We start from the raw sequence: 17,813 nt of genomic DNA on the forward strand, positions 1-17,813 counted from the left end.
TTCACGAACTCCGGGCCGATGACAGCCCGGGCGTTCAGGTGTGTATTCCGTAGGTGCGGTCAGATATAATTGGAGATCCTTCTGCTCACTGTACTTCCGGATGTCGCAGAGAAACGTCTGTGGACTTTCTATGGACTGTCTAAATATAAATAGGCTGTTGTGAGGGCTAATCGATCTAGTACTTTATACCGTCCCATTAACCAATCGAAATGGCGACGCCTCCTCGCTCTCGGCAAAATCTACGAAGTCCATATCTCATCCGTCAATCGTCCGCACCAGGAGCTCTAGCTGCTGGTGGACAAGCAGCTGGTCGACCTGCGCCAGGTATTCCAGACCCGCGGGGCAGCCCTGGATCATCGGCGCGGCCGAAGACAAATCCCGGCGTCGGCACTTGAACGTAGCCTCTGTACGACGCATTGAGACGGCCACCGGCCATCCGGCCATGGGCATTCCGGCCATGGACATCCGGTTGTTGGCATTACGGCCATGGACATTCCGGCTGTTGGCATTCCGGCCATGGGCATTCCGGTTGTTGGCATTGTGGCCATGGAAATTCCGGTTGTTGGAATCCCGGCCATGGACATTTCGGTTGTTGGCATTCCGGTTGTTGGTATTGCGGCCATGGACATTCCGGTTGTTGGAATCCCGGCCATGGACATTCCGGTTGTTGGAATCCCGGCCATGGACATTCCGGTTGTTGGAATCCCGGCCATGGAAATTCCGGTTGTTGGAATCCCGGCCATGGACATTGCGGTTGTTGGAATCCCGGCCATGGACATTCCGGTTGTTGGTATTGCGGCCATGGACATTCCGCTTGTTGGAATCCCGGCCATGGACATTCCGCTTGTTGGCATTCCGGCCATGGGCATTCCGGTCATGGGCATTCCGGTTGTCGGCATTCCGGTAGGTTGTACGAACACTATAGCAGGCGTTGCCGGCCATCCTCCACATGCCGGAGCATCTCGTGGTAGTGCGGGCGGTTGTGCCATCGTGGGCGTGGTACCTTCTTTTCCCAAAAAGCCCGTCGGCGCGCTGCGAGCACCTTCAGCAGCTCCTTCGCAGGCTCCTAAGCCACAGTGTACCTGCGGTATCAAAGCGCCCCGGGAAGATGAAAACGTGGAGAGGCACGCTCGCTCCATGCCTGCTAAGGCCTACACTCATTTACGGGTCCTGACAGCGCGCGTCCCTTATCTTAAAAAAAAAACACAGTGAAGAGAAGCACCGCTTTAGTAATTTGTATTAACTCAATATTTACTGAGTATATCTGTATGCTATCGTTTTTTTCTTCGCACAGTTAATGCAATATGTACAACACCAGCAATCTATGAACCGTGAGTTCTACAAAAGATCAAATAATGACAATAGCCAAGTAGATCACAGTGGAGGCCAGACGTGGCGCCGTATTAACGCAGGATAAAGCACAGTGTGGAGTAGCGTATATGCATATCATATGTAGGGGGTGCAACATACGTGTTCGCTTTCCTACAACAGATAGCACCACCTCATGTAGCTTGCGTGCATGGGCACCTTCAAAATAAATCCAGACGTTTTCTGGGCTTCCACGTATGGGTACCACGTGTGTTCCTAGCCATTGCTGCTCACTAGAAGCGCGGCCTCATTCTGAAACGTTGCAAGATACGGCAAAGCTTCGGCTTTCTCCGCGCCATTCAAACCGAGAAGGGTGGCGTTTTTTTATGCGAAAGCATTATAGGGCTCATGAGACGGTAAATCCGGCGTTGGCCATATTCAAATGACCACGCCATGGTCCGAAAAGGGTATGAACCCTCGACATTTTGTGGGAGTCGAACCCACTACCTATGGTGTTAAGGCCACGGTGTAAGATATATACTATTTAGGTGGGGACACTTCTCGGCTTGCTTGCGAGACGCGATCGACCAGATAAAGTAGCAGCGTCGCGCGCCGATCGGCCCAGTGACGGCAGCGGGTACCTATCGGCGGTACGACGCAACTTGAAGACAGAAAATGTTTTTATTGGTTTAATCGGCCCGTTGGTATAGCAACTGGTGCTTGGCGGGAAATCCGAAATGATTGAGTGACGCGCGAAAGTAGGTCACCGTGGTGAGGGGACAGCGTGGGGGAGAGGGCATCACCTTGACGAAGCAGATACGGTGACGCGACGCCGTTTGCAGACGCTGTTCTCTGCTTGCTTTTTGGTATCCGAGCGTTCCTTGCCCTCGCAAGCTCTCGCCTTCGTTTTAAATGAAGTTTTGTCTTCCCGCCGATAGGTATCCGCTGCCGTCACCGGGCCGATGGACGCGCGCCGTTGCTACATTGTCTGGTCGATCGCGTCTCGCCAGTGTTCTCACCTAAAGAGTATATATCTTACACAGTGATTAAGGCACAGTTAGCTAAGGCACTCGAACCCACGACCTTTGTTGGGAGTGGAACCCACGACCTTGTGTTGTGCGCACCTTGTGAGGAACACTGTTGGTCAGGTGACATAGCAGCGCTTCTGCTGAGGTGGCCGCAATGCTTTCGCATTCATCCACGTAGGGATAACTAATTAAGTGCCCCTTGAATTCTTTTTTCTTTGTGTACCGGGTTTGTAGAGTTTTCGTGCGAGATACCCGGTTGCTCAAGGTCTATAGTCGCCGCCACCGGACATTAGCCCAAAAAGCGTGCCTTAGAACTAAGATCATCTTCTGAAACCATTACAGGATGACTGTTGACGTCACTGTGATACCACTGAAACAATGTAGCGACACATCCTATATTGCCACCGCCGAAACGCGTCGTCTATGATGCGTGTACTGTAGCCGGGCTCCTCTATCACGGATGGATGAATGTTATGAGCGTCCCCTTTGAAACGGGGGGGGGGGGGGGGGGGGGGTTGCGCCACCAAACTCTTGTTGTTATTTTGCCTGACGTCCTACCTTTATTTTTGAGAAAACACACAGACACGAAGAATCAGGTACAAAGAAGTCCCAGCATAAAACTTTTCGAACCATTCCTGGGAACTCTGTTTTTGTACGTCTCCGTTGTTTGTGGTCTCCCTGCTTTTCTGCCACCAAACCTCCAATCACCTCTTACTAATCTCTGTTGTCGGCATGTTTTACTTTCCCCCTGCTATCCCTGAACCCAAGGGCGTCAAGGAGGCCAGAGGAGCCTAAACTAGCAGCAGGATTGATATCTTTACATTCTAATAAACCATGTTCCATTGTTTCCCTAACTTTACCGCAGCAAGCACATGCGTCTTCGTCCTTAGTGTACCTCGCTTTATAGCTACGCGTTCTAAGGCATCCTGATCTCGCTTCAAAAAGTAAGTATCTTCCCTTTGAGTTACCATAAAGTGTTTCTTGATTTGGTTTTTTGTTTCTTTGAGGTAGCAAGTCATAGCAGGTTTCTTCTACATTGCCGCCACCCATGACATTGTCTCAGCCTCTCTCACTTTGCGTTTGACGTTCTTTGTTGCCGTGTTGCTGACCATACCGGTCGCATACTTGCTGGTAAGCTTCCTAGTTCTTTTCCTCCACTGTGAGTCAGTGTTTTGCCTGTACAAATATCTGAACACTCTCGCACCCCATCTACTTTCTTCCATATTCCTCAGTCGTTCTTTAAAATCACTTTTACTCGAGCCTCCCTTACTACAAAACTTATCCAGCCCATATCACCCCGCGCAGCTTGATTAATAGTCTTCCTGTGAGCGCCCAACGCGAGGCGTCCCACTGACCTTTGGTTGCCATAGAGTCCTGGTTGTACTCCTGACTTCAAGCAAACAACCGCATTTCCAAACGGTAATCCCTGGAATCATTATACCTTTCCACATACCCCGGAGCACCTCGTACCTATTGTGTCTCCATAGCGCTCCGTGTTTCATTATATGGCCGCATTTCTCTTCACTTTTGCTATTGTTTTTTTTCCCTGTGTCTCCAGATATCTATCGCCTTCGTTTATCCATACACCAAGGTATTTTTTTACCCGACGTATTTCCTGGCCCTGTGTTAACACTGTTCACTCTATTCAATTGAATATACCACAAGACCAGATTTTATAACGCTAAATATTAATCCTAAATTCTCCCATTATTCTCCACAGATATCAGCCAAGCGTTGCATATCATTTTGCTCGTTAGCAAGCTACACAACATCTTCCGCATAAAATAAACCTGGAAGCAGCTGCTCAACTATTGTGCCGGCTTGTTTGTTCCCCCACACACGGCGCCATCCAGCGCCGCCGCCGCGAAGTTCGCGCGTGGCACGTGTATGAATATCTATTTGAGACAAGATTGTCGTAATATGTCGCGGGTTCGATTCCGCCCAGCACTGCAGATATTTTAAATTTTTCCATTTTTTCTTTCTTGTCATTGAAGAGCAGCACGCACCCAGTGACCCAAGTTGGTAAGTCGGTTTGTTTCGAGTCCGGATGACTCTGCACAGTAGCCGGATGATATACCCATGAAGGCTCGTTCACACTAAGACGTTCGGCGTCTAGAGTTCTACAGAGCGGCGCGGAATGCAATTTGGCGGCGGCGAATCCCGCCAGAAAGGCTCTGTCCGCACCGATCAGTTCGCAAACCGATCGGTGTCCCCCGCCGCGGACACATCAGAACGCGAGCGGGTGAACTCAGCGCCACGTCAGACACAAGAAGTACGGAGAAGCGCCACGTCAGGCACAAGTAATTTCGAGAAGGACAAACTTAGGGCGAAAAAATAAAAGCGCCCAACCGTCGACGTATAGGCGTATACGTTATAGTGCATTCTGGGCAATCGCGCTTGTAAAATGTCGCACTCTCTACTTTCGCATTATTTCTAGAGCTGGCAGCAGCTTCGGCGGTGCTGATGACGAGCAATGTGAACGACGCGGCATTTCGGCGGTCGCAGATGCCGCACCGCTCCAGACACCGAATGTCCCAGTGTGAGCGAACCATTAAAGCATGCATGGACTATCCAGTCACCCAAATTGGCGCGAAAGAGGTTAGCTACGTACGGAGACATAGACATACCGCCAACTTAACCATCCTAGATGATTATCTATGTCATGTTTCACGTGACTCCGATAATCATCTAGATTATCATCATGATAATCAATCATGAGACACAGCGTCATCATTTCATGATGACGCTGTAGTGAGGACAAAGGTGTGTCGAATAATGGGTTGACGATTGCGTAATCGCTACGACAAAATTACGACGATGAAACGACCACGATGACATGAAGATGGTGTAATGATGACGACTTGTACGACGACGGCTGGAAGAGGGCGCGATGATGAAACGGCGGAAAGATGACGACATGACAACTGAAATAATTCTCACAATATCACGAAGGCAATAAAATGACGGAATGACGTCGACAGCATGTCAGCGACGGCATCCTGGTGTCGGAGCTCAACGTCTGCGCTCACGTGCATAGCCTACCGCCGCGATCCGCCTTAATTCGCACTATATCCGGTGTTTGTCTATACACTATGTCCGGCGGCTTTTCATGTTGCACCATCGAATCGGGCCCACGTTTTCGCATTTTCGCATTTCGCAAATGCTTCGCATTTAAGGAACTTTCTAGAGAAAGATTTTTAAAAATCGGCAGAAAAACTTAAGACTGCTTACATGTGGGAATGCGAAAGCATTGTACCGTTTGTATGCCTCGGAACGTCACGAACGCGCTCATTTTACACTCTCACGACGTGACGCCTCCCCATTGGCTGCGCCGTCACGTGCCCAGTGACGCATGCACTAGACCACACCTTTAGTTATACCAGATGGCTGCGGCGTGACTTGTGCAATGACGCACGCTCTAGGCACACCGTTAGTCAGCCAGAACCATGGAGCCGCCGTGGCGTCTGGAAAGCGTGCTCGTCTTGCATCCCGGAGGCCCGGGTTCGATTCCCTCCAAGAAAGAAATGTACCAAAAAAATTTTCTTTTCAAGGCCATTAACTTAATTTGTTTGCAGGAACCTCCCTGAGAAATTTGACGTCAATCCGCGCATTTTTTTTTTTTTTGACGTGCTTTACTCTTTGCGCCGTCGGCCATTTTTGGTACCATATTTCGGTCACGCCGACTACGACGAATTTTTGCGTAATGGGGCACATAATGATTGCGCATTGAAATATATAGGAGTAATAAACTAGCGGTTTTCAGCAGTCGCTCTACCATGCGAAATACAAAAGGAACTTAAAATAAGATAAATGAAATAAGAAAAAACGACATCGAATACTTGACAGTGGGACTCAGAAAAGAGAAACCAAATAAGTAAATTTGCTCAGCATTCCTTTGTGTCACAAAAGAAATAACACGTGGCAGAGCAAACAACCTGCTGAATTTAAGCCTAGAGCCGATGCCACGAGAGAAATAATCAGCGTTGAAGTGAGGGAGGGAGAGGCAACTCTATTGGATCGCAGAGATTTTGGCCTGCGTTTGCACAGCGGCCTACGTGCTACATTCTGCCTTGGGAAGGGGATGGGCGATTGAAAGGTCCTAGGAGAGAGAGGTCGGAAGAAAAAGACAGAGGAAAGAAGAAAGAACATAACAAACAAAAGAAGTAGACATGGCTGCTTCCTTGAGATGCGATATAAAGACGAAGTTTGGTCATTCTAACGTGTATAAAACATTTTTTTAGAGCTTGTCAAACACGCCAACGACCCGAAGGTAAGCAATCAAGTTTAAAGCCACACGCTGCCTAGGTCAAATCATGAGACCGAAGATGCTTCTCCGCGTTAATGGTGCTCTACAGTGAGCGATACGCACTTTCTGCCTGAATGGTCCAGCGAGACGGAATGTTCACCGATCCTGGACTATATAGGGCCGCCAGGCTCATTTGGCATTCCGTCTCGGTTGGACGTTCAGGCTCTGAATCGGCAATACCCATCTTCGCTGCAATGGCGTGTACGCGTAGCCAAATTAAAAAAAAAAAAGGGGGGGGGGAAACACCACTCACCCGAATTGCTCGGCAACTGGTCGCGTAGTGCTGCATGCAGCTAGTCGTCGTGTGATCCGCTTTCGGCGGCGTTCGGGGCGAGCTGGTGCGCACGCTCCCGTTGAACCGCGTGCCAGCGCGAGTTACGACGATGGCGATGGCGATGATACTTGAACATCTCACATACCCCACCACATTGGAGAGTGAACCAAGAATCGGCGTTGGGAACGCACGGATAACTACAGGAACAAAATATAAGAGGTAGACAGAGCTTGCGGATCCAACTCATTGTTCCAATATTAATGAGGAGAAACTTTAATTGGTTGGCAAAGTAGCAACAGTGTAGTGGATGGCACGAGGCACAGCTAGCCACGTCGCCTGTAGTAGTTTGGAGTCTGTGGCTCGAGGATATGGACGATGTATGATGCTTGTCTAGGAAACAATGTTGACAGCCCAACACCATAACCACTGAGCAACCACGGCGGGTTATGTATGATGCTTGTCCAGGAAACAATGTTGACAGGTGTACATGCACATAGAAGCACGACACATATTGAAATGCATTAAGTGTTTATCACTGTATCTATTATAACCACCACCCAGCACCCGGCGTAATATGGCAGGCGAGCAGCCAGGCTATAACATCTTCAGCATATCATTAAAGCTTGTATCCCTTTATCTCTTTACAATGCACGGCGACAGTGTCCAAGTAATAAATAGATTCGTAGGCTGCCTATAAGGGCGACACATGCGTGTTTAAAGACTGGGGACTCGTGCGCCTGCGCAACAACCGCGGTTCTCCTGCAGCAGAATCATTCGGAATGGCTTTCCGCTTGCATCAGCCTTTCCTCCTGCGGATTTAAAAAAATAAACTCTTTCTGTCCCTTAGTAATCGAACGAAACGAATATTCGACAACGTCGAATAGTGATCGAATTCTCGAATCGAATAACGAGAACAATTAAATTCGGATTCGAAATTTCGAATATGCGCACACCCCTAATTGTAAGCAAAGGAACCGTGCTGCTTCAGTTGCTACAAACCCAAGGTGTTGACTCTTTAAAGACCCGTATGATAGCGCCAGGGAAGGGAAGCGCAGTCGAGGACGGCGGAAAATTAGGTGGGGCGCTGAAATTCGGAAATTTGTCAGGCGCAAGTTGGAATCGGCTAGCGAAATACAGGTGTAATTGGAGATCGCTGGGAGAGGCCTTCGTCCTACAGTGGACATAAAAATTTGCTAATGATGATGATGACTACGACGATGATGATAGCGTATTACCTAACTTGTCAAAAGGACCTAATTGGCCACAGAGGACTTGAACGGCATTGAAAATGCTACGTCGATCCGACCAATTCACCAAATCTCCCCTTTCAGAATACCAGCTGTTCCTGTCTCTGTCAAATGCATTCCCCGAAGTATCAATCAACAATTAAAAAGAGCTCTAGAATTACCTCGATGGCTTCTTCGGAGCAAAATCAGCAAACGTTAGGAGAGCATCGTGATCAATCGGACAGAATACTCATGTGTAATTATCGATCATATAATTACTCATAATCAAATAATTTTTTTTCGGACATAGTACAATAAGGTCGCAATTTACTTTGGGAGGCGAAGTAATGGCAGCGATGGCAAGTCATTAAAATATTACATGAAATAAGGCTCGTTGCTTCATGGGAACCAAGCGCCCCTGTGCGGTCACCAGAGCTTCGCTTACGATCCGAGTCATGCACCGAAAACATGGACGTGCACGACTCGAAGAGGCTCGACATTTCCGGAACACCCTCCAATCTACCTATTATTGCCATTTACGCGCAGAAGCATCACTTATACATCAGTGATGTTGACATCGCTGATGTTGAATTTACTGTTGACGCTTGCGAATTACGCCACTCAACGTCACATATAACCAAATATGCCTGCTAGATATGTGGGCAATATATATCCCAATGCTCTTCATGCGTATTGGACTTGTCCCCCAGCCCTCTCATGTCCGCACCTGATTAACCGTTTCAGACTCCTACCTTTCTATCTAAACTCCTGGGAGTGTTGGACCGCTCCACCTGCGTGACTCCGCGACACCACGTGACCTCTCCGCCGCTCGCTGGGAACGTGAGCGCTGTCGATGGCTTGGACTCGTAATCGCTTAAATAAAGTTTCTCTCTCTCCCTCTTTATTTCATCATCATCATCATCAGCAGCAGCAGCAGCAGCCTATTCATGTCCACTGCAGGACGAAGTCCTCTCCCTGTGATCTCCACTTACCCCTGTCTTGCGCTAGCTGATTCCAACTTGCACCTGCAAATTTCCTAACTTCATCACACCACCTAGTTTTCTGCCGTCCTCGGCGCTTCCCTTTTCTTGGCAACCATTCTGTAACTCTAATGGTCCACCTGTTATCCATCCTACGCATTACATGGCCTGCCCAGCTCCATTTATTTTTCTCTTAATGTCATTTAGAATATCGGCTATCCCAGTTTACTCGGTGATCCACACCGCTCTCTTCCTGTCTCTTTATTTATGGGTAACCAAATTACAGTAAATGGTCGCTTGCCAACTAAACACGCGCGCTTTCACAATGCTGGGTCACAACGCTTCTTCATGGGCGCCACTGCGTACGCAATTTGGCGGCGCCCATGAAAAAAAAAAAAAAGTTGGTTTCGCCCGAAAGGCGATGCATCCCTTGCGATAGCAAATTATTAGACATCTATACGAAGTAAGGATAGTTGTTTTATCGGCCGAATAATCTTGCAAACATTCTATTTCTAACTAAATTAACAAGGATGGCGTCACACGTGGACAGGCAAGCATGGCCACATCTTACTCGTTGACCACGGATACTCGCTGTCAAAACGCTGGGGTGAGGAAGAGCGGCGGCAGCGGCGAGCGAATTGACCTTCGTGTGACCTCTCGCTTCAACGCGAACTAAGCGGTAAGAACACAGCGCACACGAAGCTATCAGCGCACCTAGATTCTGCACCCGTCGCAGATCGCTTTCAAGATAGGGCCCGCGCGGCCGCTTAGAACCCCCCCGCCTTGTGCCTTGCGCGTGATGGAAGAGGGTGCGCTTCCTCCCCGCCTTCCTCCCTTGCGCGTGCGATATCGAGCCACCATCTTCGGTTCACCTTCGCACGCTTCCACTCAGGACACATCAAACTTATCATTTCTCGTAAAACGTGTGAGCGGTTAGGAGATTTGCGGAAAATGTGCGGTGTTGTTTTCAGCGTTCCAAAACAGTTTCGGATATCTGTGATGGAGCACGCCGCACAGAGAACTAGGTTGAGGGAGTGGCTGGCGCAATCTGTGTGTATAGTGCGGCTGGATATTTCTCGCGAACGGCAGATTGCACACCATTCGTTTTACCAGCCATCGAGCTGGCACCATCATAACCTTGGCCACCAAGATGATGCATGTTAATTCCAAGGTCTAGCAGAAATTTTATAATGGCTTCGGTGAGGGCCCTGCCACTTTGGTCCTGAATTGGCACAAAATCTAAAAACACTTCTTCGATGTCGTTGGCATCCTTGTTTAGTTACCTTGCACAAACAGTAAGCTGTTCGATTCCAGCAATATCCGTCGCTTCGTCAGCAAGTACAGAGAACCAGCCTGCAGCGTTTACTTTTACAACTAGGCTTTCTTTGATAATTTCACCACAAATTTCTATAATTTGGTTTCGTACATTTGGGCTTAAATACGAGGCATTACTGGGACAACTTTTCAAATGGTTCTTCAGATCTGTATCTGCACAATCAGCTCGCATGCGAAGAAGCGCTCTGAAAATAACAGTATTTTCAGCGGGGGCTTTGCTTAAGTCAATAGGACCACTGTCCGTATGGCCACGGAGAGCCACACCTTGACGCCTGAGAAAAAGATCTTCTGTTTTCTCTTATTTTACTTTGCCTGCCCTGGTCCAGCTGATCGATCACATTGGGCGCGCTTCCTGAAAATGTTTGGAGAAAATTACCAGCTGCCAGCTGACAGTCACAGTGATATTTAGTATTTTCGTCTTTGTGGAAGATTTGGAGCGTGTGCTTCCATTTCTTAAACGGCTTGGACATGAGCTAGGGCTCCAGTGCGCACATGTTTATAAGAACATGGAACCCATAAAGTTCCGGAATTGGAAATCTAAAGCACCCCTTTGGAAAGTGCGCCTTTCGCGTCAAAAGTTTATAACTTTATACCCACAAAGTTTCGGAATTGAAATTCATGCGCTCCGTAGATTCTGCGGCCGCCACGAGATATCGCGACGCGCCCGCTCGCCATCTAAAAGCTCTTGAAACACCGCAACATTTAACATGTCTGCGGTTTTGTTTGTTTTGTTGATTTTTTTTCGCGTTCGCGTACGACTGCGTCAACACACATAAAAGGGTGCGTCCGCGCTCGTGTCTGTGGGTTAGGTGTTTTGTTTACAGAAAACCAGCATAGTATTCCGTTGCATTATATCTGCTTGCATTATATAAATATGCTTAATTACCTTGCATAGGAAAGACAGCACATTTTATGCTGTCTTCTCCGGTCCATCTTCGTTCCTTTGCTTCAAATAGAATTGCGAGTACATACCTTCCTTGATACTGGAAAATGTTTCCTTAAATGCAGTGAACCGTGCCCCCGCGGCATATATTAAAGAACTCATGCTGCGAGAGAGCGATATAAAATGGCAACCCTCCTTCCAGAGAAGTGCTCACTTCTGGCCGTTCATTACAGCGCTTGCCGGTAGCCAAATGAAAGTTTTCTCCTTCGCTGTTCTCAGAAAACAATCGTAACCGAAAAATTTGCGCTAGAGCGTCGTTGGCGTCGTCTGCAATGCGCACACCCGCAATGCGTACTGGGATTGCATAGTGGCGCTACAGTGGCAGCCATTGGAACCATTTGGCGGGAAACACGGGAAATTGTCAGCTTCGCCGCTTTTTCATCAGTGGTACTGCAAAGTCGCATTTGTCTGCTGAGTTCTTCATTCTGTCGATTGTAGTCATTGTCGAGCCTTCGTCGTCGGGCCAGCTACATCTGTGTCAGGTAACAACAGCGGCTTTCTTTTAAATGGCCGAGATCGCAGCATCGCGCGCTAAATGTGAAACTAGAGATATCGAGCAACGCAACTTGGCACCTTATCTTAAAACGAAAACTAATATAGTTTAGATCGGAACCTGTCGTCACTGACGAAGAACGTATTTCACAGTGCGAGCGATTCTACAAAACATGCAGAAGTGTTGAACACGCGTAAGTTGCCGTATGCATAACATAATGACATTTAATTCCAATGCCACATAGTTGTATGAGCCATGGGATATGAAAGGATAGTAATACCCGGTCACCAGGGGAGCTCGCGATTGAGCCTGATGAGGAGATCGAACTTCTCGCTAACAATTTGCTCCCTTAGGCAGTTGGCGCAGAGGAGGTAAGGATCGCGATCGAGAAATTCGATCCCGATCGGACCTAATCGCCATCGAAAGTGCCCTTGCGATACTGGTATATGACTTTGCGGGTTTCTCATTTCTTTCCTGTGCTCTTCCTGTCACTTATATTCACGGTAGGCATACTGTAATTCCAGCCAATATATTCTCAATAGCTGAGTACCACGATCCTTATCTTGACCACCAGTGCTTACAATTGAGAGTGTTATAAATGACACCACAGCCCCCAACCCCCCCCCCCCCCTCCAAAAAAAAAAGGAAAAAAAAAGAAAGAAAGAAAAGGACATGTTGGCCAACATTGCAACATCACCCCCCCCCAGAAAAAAAAGAAAAAGAAAAAAGAAAAGTTGGCTTGGTCATTGTAACATCACCGAGCATGATCTCTTCTCTGTTAAGGTGTTCTGTAACAAAGCAGGTGTTAAGAAGCTTCAAGTATACAAACAAATTCGCCTTGACGTTTTAGTTGCTGGCACCAATTGTTGGGTTGGCTTGTGCATTGCGACATGTGTACTGATGAGGCGACACATTCAAAAACACTAAGACAAGGATGTTGCTTTGACACCTTTATTTGTTTCAACAAGCCTGTTGCACCAATACCATTTTGCACAGACATGCTTTGACAGCGATTAAGAGTTGTCTTCAACTTGTTCAGCATATAAATCAAGGCATGTTAATGTACCAGAATTGCTTTACTAAATATTTCCTTGTGTGATATCTACAATTGCTCTTTTTCACACCTGACCAATTATTGCCAAGTTTGCTTTAAAAGTGAGAATTCCCGTTTTGTCGAAACTATCATAAATGAAACAACACAGCTGCTCTCCAAGTGGCTGTGAAACTTAGTGTGGCCACGTTACGTGCAGTGTGTGTCAGTGTTCCAAAGACTCATGTACACTTTGGTTAATTTTACCTGATGATCCTGCACCTGTATGCTTTCCTGTCTGCTGCATGTGATGCACTTCAGTCTGCTCAAACAATTTGATCACTATAATTGGACTCCCTGTCGTGCACTATCTAAAAAGGATTAGTAGAGAGGAACTAACATGTCTATACTATTGGGTAAGTGGACTTCGCTATTTAATTTCTCGTCGAGTGCTCAATATATCACAACAAGATGCCTAGCTGCACGTCTGCCGTGCATTCTTGTACGCCACTATTTACAAACTCTTTACGACTTCACTATAACCTGCTGAATGGAACCACCCTTACCTGACAGCCTATTCTTTATACCTTCACAGTCTGTGAAGCACAATCCGTGACCTTATAAGAACAAGTATACCTCTGGAAGCAAGTGAGCACGAAATACCTCGTAAAAACAGAGATACCAGGATGGGTCCACAATCGTGATGACTACATTAGGTCACACTCACACAGTGCTAGGAAAGACAGGCTGTTCTCTACCAGTTACCTTCTATGCCATCTAGAAGCTACACTACGATTCTTCAGCATGTAGCTTACCACTTTGCTTTCTCTAGCTTTTCTTTTTCAGACATTCCTGAGGCCACCAGCTGACCTCTTAACCACGCTCCTATACTGACGTTTGGCATGATTGCTTAGAGTATGTATGTGGCACACATGCTTAAGATGCAATGCCTCACTCAAAAGTGCTTGGCTGTGAGGGCAGTTGTGAAGCATAGCATAGCCTGAGACATAGTCGTTGTAGAGCCCAGCTCATCAGTGCTTGGCTCTTTTGGCAGTTGTGAGGCGTAGTGGAGCCTTGCAACAGTTGCTCTTGGCACATACAATGAGTTTTAATGTGCTAAGCTAACGTGTGCGTACTTATTTTGTTTGTTTGATACCTGCTTTCAGGCATTGTGCTTAGGGCTATCGCTTTATGCACCGACTGTAGTTTGAGTTTAGAACCCTCTGATTACCTCCAGGTAGCAGGGGTGGTACCATGGACGGTAAACTGCATTACAGTTTGCAGGGTCTTGCCGCAGCCTTCCATGGAACGTGCTTCTCCAGGCGGTAGCCTATGGTGCAGTTAAGTGTGATAGCGGATCACACAGCCACACGCACACACTCACACAAAACGAGTGCTTCCTCTTTGCATGCACGTGATAGCGCAAGCATATTTGATATACTTGTATATCATGCCATTCTGACATTGACTCCATGAGCCAGGAAGTGCAAGTACATCAGAAAACACTGCCTCACCACACTTGTTCACAATACCTGCACTTTTTTCACTGTTTGAAGTTGCCAGCAGTTTGTGAATCCTGAAATATTCCCTGCCCAACAAAGGGGACAAGCTGATGGTGACAGGGTTAAGTGCGTTGCAGGTACATTTTTTAGTGCACCAGGTGTTGGCATACACAAGCGGCCGGCATTGCTGCTTCTTGGTGGTAAGTAACGCAGTGCCTCCCGAACATACCGGCATGCAGCAGTGACAACGTGAACATTTCATGAAGTTCAGAAGTGTGTCTGACAAAGGGCAACAAAAAGCCACACCACACCTGATTGACCTGCAGGTATACAGTGTGTGTGCGTGAGTAGTTCAATGGCTCATGGCTTTGCCACTACAACGACGCAGATGCTGAAGGATCTTTGAGCAAATGCAAATGTCAAACCGCACGGCAGTGCAGGCATGCCCGATGGACCCGCGGGCATACCTTGGCATGAGCACCTCAAGGAGGCAGCACTCTGAAGTCGACATAAATGAGTCATTCAGTAGTCCGTGGCTTTCTGGCGACTGCGACACAGATGCTGGAGCTTTGAACGTGTCAAGCCATTGCCAACATGTCAAATCACACATGAACAGCAGCACACCTGATGGACCTGCAGGTGTGTCTTGATTTGGGCGCTTCACGACTGCAGCACTGCAAGTTCACTGAACAGTTCGCTGTGGCCCTTTCAGTTTCTGCCACAAACTCATGCATTCACTTAGGTGCCCCAGTGTACTCAGGGTTGCTGTAGTCCACAAACACTCGCACAACCTCCCCGGAGTAGCGACGCTGGTGCGGCATGAAGTAGAAATCTGGATTCATCTCCTGCGGCTGCCGCCTCTGGGCTGTGGCATATGGGTTGGTCGCGGGAGGCGGCGCACGGGCGGGCCCGCGGTCGTAGGTGACACTGGCGGCACGGGGTGCACCTGCTGGTGGACCCAGGTCTTCATCGGGCCGCAAGGCGAAGTTCTCGTAGCTGTAGTTGCTGCTGGCGGTGGTTGAGTAGTCCTTCCAGTGGGAGCTTGTCAGCAACTTTTCCTGCGCGGCCATTAGGAATGCAGACTTTGTTAGGTGCGACAGCCTCAGTATAGAGGGTCTTGGAAGGAACACTGAATCATGTTTGTCCATTCACAGCAAATGGAATTCCGTATTTTGTCAGTGAAAAGTAAGCAAACAAATTATAAATCACTTCATGTGCTTATACATAGCACAATATAGCTGCGTTGTGGCTGCTGTTTGTAACTGTTTTAGCCATTAAATAAAAGTAAAGTCAAAGGGACCTTCAATGGCCATAGCACAGGTTATACCTTTGTCTAAGAGGACTTGTTGCTGGGTTAGTTGGTACATCTTAATGACAGCCTGAAGGGCACAAGCATGTGCACATATAATGTACAGTGAAGGAAAATAGGAGACAGACAAGACATTCTGTTTGTTGGTCTCCTATTTTTATTCGATGTACATTACATGTGCATGTGTTTGAGCCCTTCAGGCTGTCATAAAGATATAATCTTTGTATTTGATGATTATGGGTGTATTTGTTTTCAGCAGCTTTTTTCACTCTTATGTTTACGACCTACAATTTTTATAAATCCTTGCATTATGTTGTAATTTTTCACCTCACGTAATATATATTATGCGTATTCCATTGTGTTTAGTATGACATGCATTTTACTGATTATAATTAGTGCCAAAATATAGCTTATGAGTTGTTCACTGTAAATTTTTACTATCTTGGTTTTATTACTGCCACTATATCAGCTGTATTTATTACAAAGGAAGCCATGACCTTATCAGGCCTATACGCCTTCCATTCCTGGCTTCCTCTTTCTTTGAAAGGAAAGGAAATAAAATTTCAGTTTGATTTTACCACCACACCATCTTACATCACTTGGCAGTCGCACTTCTTACCATCTTAGTGTTACCAATCTTTAGTCTTGCCATTTTTCTGCGGTGGCACTATGGTAGTTTATGTTCACAATGCTTACCCTGTTGGGAGCAGGTGGCTGGGTACGCAGTTTCCTTCGGCAGGCCATAGAAGCTGCTTGCACTAGCAGCAGGAAAACAAGAGCAGCAACAGCGCCGACGATGGCGTACAGCTTGATCTGTTCGCTGGACGACTCTTCACCTGATGATTCAGAACCTGGTTAAAAAAAAAAAAAAAAACAGAGAAAGAGAGAGAGAGAGAGGCATATTCTTCTCACAATCAAGCATTGGTACATTGAATCATGTTTTATACTTCACGGCATATGGGAACTGTGTATGGAAACCAACTTAGCCCTTTCACTCCAGTCCAGATATGTGGCACTGCGCAAGCCTGCCAATTTAACCTGCCGCTGCAAAGTCTTGCACTCACTGTGGCATTAATTGGTTGTTTTCAAAAGAGCAACTGAGGTTCTATTAGTTGCTGTGTTTGCACGGATATAACATGCCAACGAATGTGATGCGAGTGATGAGTTTTGATGACACAGAAAAAAAAAGGGATAAAAGTCTCATGAAAAGTTAAGAAGCATAGTGCAACTGTGCCTGTGAGCTTACAATACAGTGTTTTAGTGCAACGTGACAGTGATTCATGCCTGCATTGGATGTAGCTGCCTGCGCACGTGCACATGCAATGTGTATGTATGCACACGTCATGGTAATAAATAATGTGCTGTGCTGTGTGTTACAAGGTTGTAGTCATTCTGACAACAGCTGTCAGTCATAGTGCCATTAAGCACTACTTTTGCACAACAACTGAATTTTGTCACCACAGGAGGCTTGACGTAGCAACACCATTCGCAGCTCAGATCCATGCTTCTTTGTCTACACCCATTGCACACTCCGAGTGCCATGTCGTGCGTGCACCTAGTGAGTAGTAGTTAAAGTATAAGAATCTTGTGTCATAAACTTGCCTGGCAGGGAAGACTGGCGCACGCGCGACTCTGGTGCATCACCCACGTGCAGCTGAAGGGAGGCCGGGTTTACACGCAACCCGCCAAGAAGCTGTCCTGGCGAGAGAGCAGTGCGCAGGCTCTCCTCTACTGCCTGGGCATCGCGGTTTGTTGGCAACAGCAGCTGCATCTCGGCTACCACACCGTCAGGTTCCCTGTAGAAAGAATGCAGTGTGTGAGACATACTTCAAATGTTCTTATGCTCCTCCATGTCGCCTTGGATGACGCGACTTCATGCTTCTGCGCTTCGTTATTCAATGACCAGGGGTTTAAGCTGCTGCTTACATTGACCTAAAGCTGCCACTGACTAGTGCTTTGTTTAGCCCAGGTGTGAGAGCTACTAAACCTGACATTATTGAATCTTTCCAGCACATTTAAAATAGGGGAAGGGGATGACAGGACAAGAGGAACCCGGATGTCTCCTGTCCTGTCAAGCAT

General features: G+C 47.4%; 2 protein-coding genes across 2 annotated transcripts in view; one reads left to right on the forward strand and one right to left on the reverse strand.

Moving 5' to 3' along the window:
- LOC119433182 (microtubule-associated serine/threonine-protein kinase 3) overlaps positions 1–17,813 on the forward strand; it is a 46,450-nt gene that overhangs the window by 20,894 nt on the left and 7,743 nt on the right. The window lies entirely within an intron of this gene.
- LOC119432778 (uncharacterized) overlaps positions 12,829–17,813 on the reverse strand; it is a 63,105-nt gene continuing 58,120 nt past the window's right edge. The window contains 3 exon segments of the mRNA XM_037699934.2: positions 12,829–15,483; positions 16,431–16,585; positions 17,337–17,530. Of these exon segments, the coding sequence (XP_037555862.1) occupies positions 15,160–15,483; positions 16,431–16,585; positions 17,337–17,530 (673 nt within the window). The 3' untranslated portion in view covers positions 12,829–15,159.

This window comes from Dermacentor silvarum, chromosome 11 (assembly GCF_013339745.2).
Source record: "Dermacentor silvarum isolate Dsil-2018 chromosome 11, BIME_Dsil_1.4, whole genome shotgun sequence".
NCBI lineage: Eukaryota > Metazoa > Arthropoda > Arachnida > Ixodida > Ixodidae > Dermacentor > Dermacentor silvarum.